Below are 10,435 nucleotides of genomic sequence, written 5' to 3'. Positions count from 1 at the left end.
GTAGAAACACAATACATATTCATATTGAGTAGAAACACAATACATATTCATATTGAGTAGAAACACAATACATATTCATATGAGTAGAAACACAATACATATTCATATTAGTAGAAACACAATACATATTCATATTGAGTAGAAACACAATACATATTCATATTGAGAGTAGAAACACAATACATATTCACAATATATATTGACTAGAAACACAATACATATTCATATTGATTAGAGACACAATATTGAGTAGAAACACAATATATATTGAGTAGAAACACAATACATATTCATATTGAGTAGAAACACAATACATATTGAGTAGAAACACAATACATATTCATATTGAGTAGAAACACAATACACATTCATATTAGAGAAACACAATATATATTCATATTGAAAACACAATACATATTGAGTAGAAACACAATACATATTGAGTAGAAACACAATACATATTCATATTGAGTAGAAACACAATACATATTCATATTGAGTAGAAACACAATACATATTCATATTGAGTAGAAACACAATATATATTCATATTGAGTAGAAACACAATACATATTCATATTGACTAGAAACACAATACAATACATATTGAGTAGAAACACAATACATATTCATTACATATTCTGGTAGAAACACAATACATTCATATGAGTAGAAACACAATATATATTCATATTGATAGAAACACAATATATATTGAGTAGAAACACAATACATATTGATTGTAGAAACACAATATATATTCATATTGAGTAGAAACACAATATATATTGAGTAGAAACACAATACATATTGAGTAGAAACACAATACATATTCATATTGAGTAGAAACACAATATATATTCATATTGAGTAGAAACACAATACATATTCATATTGAGTAGAAACACAATATATATTCAATATTGAGTAGAAACACAATATACATATTGATAGAAACACAATACATATTCATATTGAGTAGAAACACAATACATATTGAGTAGAAACACAATACATATTCATATATATGAGTAGAAACACAATACATATTGAGTAGAAACACAATACATATTCATATTGAGTAGAAACACAATACATATTCATATTGACTAGAAACACAATACATATTCATATTGAGTAGAAACACAATACATATTCATATTAGAAACACAATACATATTCACAATACATATTGAGTAGAAACACAATACATATTGAGTAGAAACACAATACATATTCATATTGACTAGAAACACAATACATATTGAGTAGAAACACAATACATATTGAGTAGAAACACAATACATATTCATATTGACTAGAAACACAATATATATTGAGTAGAAACACAATACATATTGAGTAGAAACACAATACATATTCATATTGAGTAGAAACACAATACATATTCATATTGAGTAGAAACACAATACATATTCATATTGAGTAGAAACACAATATATATTCATATTGAGTAGAAACACAATACATATTCATATTGAGTAGAAACACAATACATATTCATATTGAGTAGAAACACAATACATATTGAGTAGAAACACAATACATATTCATATTGAGTAGAAACACAATACATATTCATATTGACACAATACATATTGAGTAGAAACACAATACATATTCATATTGAGTAGAAACACAATACATATTGAGAAACACAATACATATTGAGTAGAAACACAATACATATTCACAATATATATTCATATTGAGTAGAAACACAATACATATTCATATTGAAACACAATACATATTCATATTGAGTAGAAACACAATACATATTCATATTGAGTAGAAACACAATACATATTCATATTGAGTAGAAACACAATACATATTGAGTAGAAACACAATACATATTCATATTGAGTAGAAACACAATACATATTCATATTGACTAGAAACACAATACATATTCATATTGAGTAGAAACACAATACATATTGACTAGAAACACAATACATATTCATATTGAGTAGAAACACAATACATATTGAGTAGAAACACAATACATTTTGAGTAGAAACACAATATATATTGAAGAAACACAATATATATTGAGTAGAAACACAATATATATTGAGTAGAAACACAATATATATTCATATTGAGTAGAAACACAATACATATTCATACTGAGTAGAAACACAATACATATTGAGTAGAAACACAATACATATTCATATTGAGTAGAAACACAATACATATTGAGTAGAAACACAATACATATTCATATTGAGTAGAAACACAATACATATTCATATTGAGTAGAAACACAATACATATTGAGTAGAAACACAATACATATTCATATTGAGTAGAAACACAATACATATTGAGTAGAAACACAATACATATTCATATTGAGTAGAAACACAATACATATTCATATTGAGTAGAAACACAATACATATTCATATTGAGTAGAAACACAATACATATTGAGTAGAAACACAATACATATTCATATTGAGTAGAAACACAATACATATTCATATTGAGTAGAAACACAATACATATTGAGTAGAAACACAATACATATTCATATTGAGTAGAAACACAATACATATTCATATTGAGTAGAAACACAATACATATTCATATTGACTAGAAACACAATACATATTGAGTAGAAACACAATACATATTGAGTAGAAACACAATACATATTCATATTGAGTAGAAACACAATACATATTCATATTGAGTAGAAACACAATACATATTCATATTGAGTAGAAACACAATACATATTCATATTGAGTAGAAACACAATACATATTGAGTAGAAACACAATACATATTCATATTGAGTAGAAACACAATACATATTGAGTAGAAACACAATACATATTCATATTGAGTAGAAACACAATACACATTCATATTGAGTAGAAACACAATACATATTGAGTAGAAACACAATACATATTCATATTGAGTAGAAACACAATATATATTCATATTGAGTAGAAACACTAAATATTCATATAGAGTAGAAACACTAAATATTCATATGTGGATACTACAACAATATTGAGGACTACAAGATATTCAAAGATAATTACATACAGCGGAGAGGTGCAGTGGAATGTGTTGTTTTACAGGGTCAGTCATGGTGGTATGATAGGTGCTGTTTTACAGGGTCAGTCATAGTAGTATGATAGGTGCTGTTTTACAGGGTCAGTCATAGTAGTATGATAGGTGTTGTTTTACAGGGTCAGTCATAGTAGTATGATAGGTGCTGTTTTACAGGGTCAGTCATGGTAGTATGATAGGTGCTGTTTTACAGGGTCAGTCATAGTAGTATGATAGGTGCTGTTTTACAGGGTCAGTCATAGTAGTATGATAGGTGCTGTTTTACAGGGTCAGTCATGGTAGTATGATAGGTGTTGTTTTACAGGGTCAGTCATAGTAGTATGATAGGTGCTGTTTTACAGGGTCAGTCATAGTAGTATGATAGGTGTTGTTTTACAGGGTCAGTCATAGTAGTATGATAGGTGCTGTTTTACAGGGTCAGTCATAGTAGTATGATAGGTGTTGTTTTACAGGGTCAGTCATAGTAGTATGATAGGTGCTGTTTTACAGGGTCAGTCATGGTAGTATGATAGGTGTTGTTTTACAGGGTCAGTCATGGTAGTATGATAGGTGCTGTTTTACAGGGTCAGTCATGGTAGTATGATAGGTGCTGTTTTACAGGGTCAGTCATGGTAGTATGATAGGTGCTGTTTTACAGGGTCAGTCATGGTAGTATAATAGGTGCAGTGGAATGTGTTGTTTTACAGGGTCAGTCATGGTAGTATGATAGGTGCAGTGGAATGTGTTGTTTTACAGGGTCAGTCATGGTAGTATGATAGGTGCTGTTTTACAGGGTCAGTCATGGTAGTATGATAGGTGCTGTTTTACAGGGTCAGTCATGGTAGTATAATAGGTGCAGTGGAATGTGTTGTTTTACAGGGTCAGTCATGGTAGTATGATAGGTGCAGTGGAATGTGTTGTTTTAAAGGGCCAGCCGTAGTAGTTCAGCACCAGTGGAGCAAATTAGGTTTAAGTGACTTGCTCAATGGCATATTGACAGATTTTTCACCTTGTCGGCTCTGATGTTCGGGTTTGGGTTACCACCCCAAAGCGCTAACCGCTAGGCTACCTGCCTCCCTAACTAGTGGGTTACCACCCCAAAGCTCTAACCGCTAGGCTACCTGCCTCCCTAACTAGTGGGTTACCACCCCAAAGCTCTAACCGCTAGGCTACCTGCCTCCCTAACTAGTGGGTTACCACCCCAAAGCTCTAACCGCTAGGCTACCTGCCTCCCTAACTAGTGGGTTACCACCCCAAAGCTCTAACCGCTAGGCTACCTGCCTCCCTAACTAGTGGGTTACCACCCCAAAGCTCTAACCGCTAGGCTACCTGCCTCCCTAACTAGTGGGTTACCACCCCAAAGCTCTAACCGCTAGGCTACCTGCCTCCCTAACTAGTGGGTTACCACCCCAAAGCTCTAACCGCTAGGCTACCTGCCTCCCTAACTTGCGCCCAACTTCATTTTGGTTGGAGGAGATATGGGCAGAAACATAGAAAAAATATAAACGAAATATTGAATCAACATTTATGGACAATTAAAATAAACACATGTCAAAACCAGAACACCATGTCAAATCAACATTTATGGACAATTAAAATAAACACATGTCTAATTCAGACTAAAATGCTCACTTCTTAATTCTCTCCCCGAAGCATGCGATTTCCTCCAACAGGTTTTGGACAGTGATGACGGTCTCTTGAACCATGTGAATTTTTTCCATCAAACCTCTCTTCTCGGATTCCTACAACATTAAAGGACCAGTCAGTTCTACATGTCTTTAGATACATTAAAGGACCAGTCAGTTCTACGTGTCTTTAGATACATTAAAGGACCAGTCAGTTCTACGTCTTTAGATACATTAAAGGACCAGTCAGTTCTACGTGTCTTTAGATACATTAAAGGACCAGTCAGTTCTACGTCTTTAGATACATTAAAGGACCAGTCAGTTCTACATGTCTTTAGATACATTAAAGGACCAGTCAGTTCTACATGTCTTTAGATACATTAAAGGACCAGTCAGTTCTACATGTCTTTAGATACATTAAAGGACCAGTCAGTTCTACATGTCTTTAGATACATTAAAGGACCAGTCAGTTCTACATGTCTTTAGATACATTAAAGGACCAGTCAGTTCTACATGTCTTTAGATACATTAAAGGACCAGTCAGTTCTACGTCTTTAGATACATTAAAGGACCAGTCAGTTCTACATGTCTTTAGATACATTAAAGGACCAGTCAGTTCTACATGTCTTTAGATACATTAAAGGACCAGTCAGTTCTACATGTCTTTAGATACATTAAAGGACCAGTCAGTTTAGTCTTTAGATACATTAAAGGACCAGTCAGTTCTACATGTCTTTAGATACATTAAAGGACCAGTCAGTTCTACATGTCTTTAGATACATTAAAGGACCAGTCAGTTCTACATGTCTTTAGATACATTAAAGGACCAGTCAGTTCTACATGTCTTTAGATACATTAAAGGACCAGTCAGTTCTACATGTCTTTAGATACATTAAAGGACCAGTCAGTTCTACATGTCTTTAGATACATTAAAGGACCAGTCAGTTCTACATGTCTTTAGATACATTAAAGGACCAGTCAGTTCTACATGTCTTTAGATACATTAAAGGACCAGTCAGTTCTACATGTCTTTAGATACATTAAAGGACCAGTCAGTTCTACATGTCTTTAGATACATTAAAGGACCAGTCAGTTCTACATGTCTTTAGATACATTAAAGGACCAGTCAGTTCTACATGTCTTTAGATACATTAAAGGACCAGTCAGTTCTACATGTCTTTAGATACATTAAAGGACCAGTCAGTTCTACATGTCTTTAGATACATTAAAGGACCAGTCAGTTCTACATGTCTTTAGATACATTAAAGGACCAGTCAGTTCTACATGTACATTAAAGATACATGTCTTTAAACATTAAAGGACCAGTCAGTTCTACATGTCTTTAGATACATTAAAGGACCAGTCAGTTCTACATGTCTTTAGTCTTTATACATTAAAGGACCAGTCAGTTCTACATGTCTTTAGATACATTAAAGGACCAGTCAGTTCTACATGTCTTTAGATACATTAAAGGACCAGTCAGTTCTACATGTCTTTAGATACATTAAAGGACCAGTCAGTTCTACAGATACATTAAAGTCTTTAGAGATACATTAAAGGACCAGTCAGTTCTACATGTCTTTAGATACATTAAAGGACCAGTCAGTTCTACATGTCTTTAGATACATTAAAGGACCAGTCAGTTCTACATGTCTTTAGATACATTAAAGGACCAGTCAGTCTTTAGATACATTAAAGGACCAGTCAGTTCTTCTTTAGATACATTAAAGGACCAGTCAGTTCTACATGTCTTTAGATACATTAAAGGACCAGTCAGTTCTACATGTCTTTAGATACATTAAAGGACCAGTCAGTTCTACATGTCTTTAGATACATTAAAGGACCAGTCAGTTCTACATGTCTTTAGATACATTAAAGGACCAGTCAGTTCTACATGTCTTTAGATACATTAAAGGACCAGTCAGTTCTAAAGGACCAGTGTCTTTAGATACATTAAAGGACCAGTCAGTTCTACATGTCTTTAGATACATTAAAGGACCAGTCAGTTCTACATGTCTTTAGATACATTAAAGGACCAGTCAGTTCTACATGTCTTTAGATACATTAAAGGACCAGTCAGTTCTACATGTCTTTAGATACATTAAAGGACCAGTCAGTTCTACATGTCTTTAGATACATTAAAGGACCAGTCAGTTCTACATGTCTTTAGATACATTAAAGGACCAGTCAGTTCTACATGTCTTTAGATACATTAAAGGACCAGTCAGTTCTACATGTCTTTAGATACATTAAAGGACCAGTCAGTTCTACATGTCTTTAGATACATTAAAGGACCAGTCAGTTCTACATGTCTTTAGATACATTAAAGGACCAGTCAGTTCTACATGTCTTTAGATACATTAAAGGACCAGTCAGTTCTACATGTCTTTAGATACATTAAAGGACCAGTCAGTTCTACATGTCTTTAGATACATTAAAGGACCAGTCAGTTCTACATGTCTTTAGATACATTAAAGGACCAGTCAGTTCTACATGTCTTTAGATACATTAAAGGACCAGTCAGTTCTACATGTCTTTAGATACATTAAAGGACCAGTCAGTTCTACATGTCTTTAGATACATTAAAGGACCAGTCAGTTCTACATGTCTTTAGATACATTAAAGGACCAGTCAGTTCTACATGTCTTTAGATACATTAAAGGACCAGTCAGTTCTACATGTCTTTAGATACATTAAAGGACCAGTCAGTTCTACATGTCTTTAGATACATTAAAGGACCAGTCAGTTCTACATGTCTTTAGATACATTAAAGGACCAGTCAGTTCTACATGTCTTTAGATACATTAAAGGACCAGTCAGTTCTACATGTCTTTAGATACATTAAAGGACCAGTCAGTTCTACATGTCTTTAGATACATTAAAGGACCAGTCAGTTCTACATGTCTTTAGATACATTAAAGGACCAGTCAGTTCTACATGTCTTTAGATACATTAAAGGACCAGTCAGTTCTACATGTCTTTAGATACATTAAAGGACCAGTCAGTTCTACATGTCTTTAGATACATTAAAGGACCAGTCAGTTCTACATGTCTTTAGATACATTAAAGGACCAGTCAGTTCTACATGTCTTTAGATACATTAAAGGACCAGTCAGTTCTACATGTCTTTAGATACATTAAAGGACCAGTCAGTTCTACATGTCTTTAGATACATTAATACATTAAAGGACCAGTCAGTTCTACATGTCTTTAGATACATTAAAGGACCAGTCAGTTCTTCTACATGTCTTTAGATACATTAAAGGACCAGTCAGTTCTACATGTCTTTAGATACATTAAAGGACCAGTCAGTTCTACATGTCTTTAGATACATTAAAGGACCAGTCAGTTCTACATGTCTTTAGATACATTAAAGGACCAGTCAGTTCTACATGTCTTTAGATACATTAAAGGACCAGTCAGTTCTACATGTCTTTAGATACATTAAAGGACCAGTTCTACATGTCTTTAGATACATTAAAGGACCAGTGTCTTTTTAGATACATTAAAGGACCAGTCAGTTCTACATGTCTTTAGATACATTAAAGGACCAGTCAGTTCTACATGTCTTTAGATACATTAAAGGACCAGTCTTCTACATGTCTTTAGATACATTAAAGGACCAGTCAGTTCTACATGTCTTTAGATACATTAAAGGACCAGTCAGTTCTACATGTCTTTAGATACATTAAAGGACCAGTCAGTTCTACATGTCTTTAGATACATTAAAGGACCAGTCAGTTCTACATGTCTTTAGATACATTAAAGGACCAGTCAGTTCTACATGTCTTTAGATACATTAAAGGACCAGTCAGTTCTACATGTCTTTAGATACATTAAAGGACCAGTCAGTTCTACATGTCTTTAGATACATTAAAGGACCAGTCAGTTCTACATGTCTTTAGATACATTAAAGGACCAGTCAGTTCTACATGTCTTTAGATACATTAAAGGACCAGTCAGTTCTACATGTCTTTAGATACATTAAAGGACCAGTCAGTTCTACATGTCTTTAGATACATTAAAGGACCAGTCAGTTCTACATGTCTTTAGATACATTAAAGGACCAGTCAGTTCTACATGTCTTTAGATACATTAAAGGACCAGTCAGTTCTACATGTCTTTAGATACATTAAAGGACCAGTCAGTTCTACATGTCTTTAGATACATTAAAGGACCAGTCAGTTCTTAAAGGACCAGTCATGTCTTTAGATACATTAAAGGACCAGTCAGTTCTACATGTCTTTAGATACATTAAAGGACCAGTCAGTTCTACATGTCTTTAGATACATTAAAGGACCAGTCAGTTCTAGTCTTTAGATACATTAAAGGACCAGTCAGTTCTACATGTCTTTAGATACATTAAAGGACCAGTCAGTTCTACATGTCTTTAGATACATTAAAGGACCAGTCAGTTCTACATGTCTTTAGATACATTAAAGGACCAGTCAGTTCTACATGTCTTTAGATACATTAAAGGACCAGTCAGTTCTACATGTCTTTAGATACATTAAAGGACCAGTCAGTTCTACATGTCTTTAGATACATTAAAGGACCAGTCAGTTCTACATGTCTTTAGATACATTAAAGGACCAGTCAGTTCTACATGTCTTTAGATACATTAAAGGACCAGTCAGTTCTACATGTCTTTAGATACATTAAAGGACCAGTCAGTTCTACATGTCTTTAGATACATTAAAGGACCAGTCAGTTCTACATGTCTTTAGATACATTAAAGGACCAGTCAGTTCTACATGTCTTTAGATACATTAAAGGACCAGTCAGTTCTACAGATGGACCAGTCAGTTCTTCTTTAGATACATTAAAGGACCAGTCAGTTCTACATGTCTTTAGATACATTAAAGGTTCTACCTTTAGATAGTCAGTTCACATGTCTTTAGATACATTAAAGGACCAGTCAGTTCTACATGTCTTTAGATACATTAAAGGACCAGTCAGTTCTACATGTCTTTAGATACATTAAAGGACCAGTCAGTTCTACATGTCTTTAGATACATTAAAGGACCAGTCTTTAGATTCTTCTACATGTCTTTAGATACATTAAAGGACCAGTCAGTTCTACATGTCTTTAGATACATTAAAGGACCAGTCAGTTCTACATGTCTTTAGATACATTAAAGGACCAGTCAGTTCTACATGTCTTTAGATACATTAAAGGACCAGTCAGTTCTACATGTCTTTAGATACATTAAAGGACCAGTCAGATTTAAAGGACCAGTCAGTTCTACATGTCTTTAGATACATTAAAGGACCAGTCAGTTCTACATGTCTTTAGATACATTAAAGGACCAGTCAGTTCTACATGTCTTTAGATACATTAAAGGACCAGTCAGTTCTACATGTCTTTAGATACATTAAAGGACCAGTCAGTTCTACATGTCTTTAGATACATTAAAGGACCAGTCAGTTCTACATGTCTTTAGATACATTAAAGGACCAGTCAGTTCTACATGTCTTTAGATACATTAAAGGACCAGTCAGTTCTACATGTCTTTAGATACATTAAAGGACCAGTCAGTTCTACATGTCTTTAGATACATTAAAGGACCAGTCAGTTCTACATGTCTTTAGATACATTAAAGGACCAGTCAGTTCTACATGTCTTTAGATTAAAGGACCAGTCAGTTTAGTCTTTAGATACATTAAAGGACCAGTCAGTTCTACATGTCTTTAGATACATTAAAGGACCA

The 10,435-nt window shown here is 33.7% G+C and overlaps 1 protein-coding gene across 5 annotated transcripts in view; it reads right to left on the bottom strand.

The window, feature by feature from the left end:
* Positions 1–3,887: 3,887 nt before the first annotated feature.
* LOC112241422 (multiple C2 and transmembrane domain-containing protein 2) overlaps positions 3,888–10,435 on the bottom strand; it is a 71,600-nt gene continuing 65,052 nt past the window's right edge. For 4 of the 5 annotated variants that reach the window (XM_042314482.1, XM_042314484.1, XM_042314485.1 and 1 more), the window contains one exon: positions 3,889–4,841. In XM_042314482.1, the coding sequence (XP_042170416.1) occupies positions 4,728–4,841 (114 nt within the window). In that variant the 3' untranslated portion in view covers positions 3,889–4,727. Of the gene's footprint in view, positions 4,842–10,435 lie in introns of all 5 variants that reach the window. The other variant, XM_042314483.1, reaches the window with a different exon arrangement.

The sequence above is a fragment of the Oncorhynchus tshawytscha genome, unplaced genomic scaffold (genome assembly GCF_018296145.1).
Source record: "Oncorhynchus tshawytscha isolate Ot180627B unplaced genomic scaffold, Otsh_v2.0 Un_contig_869_pilon_pilon, whole genome shotgun sequence".
Classification (NCBI taxonomy): Eukaryota; Metazoa; Chordata; class Actinopteri; order Salmoniformes; family Salmonidae; genus Oncorhynchus; species Oncorhynchus tshawytscha.
The sequence above is the reverse complement of the archived record's forward strand: the minus strand, read 5'-3'. Positions and strand labels throughout refer to the sequence as shown.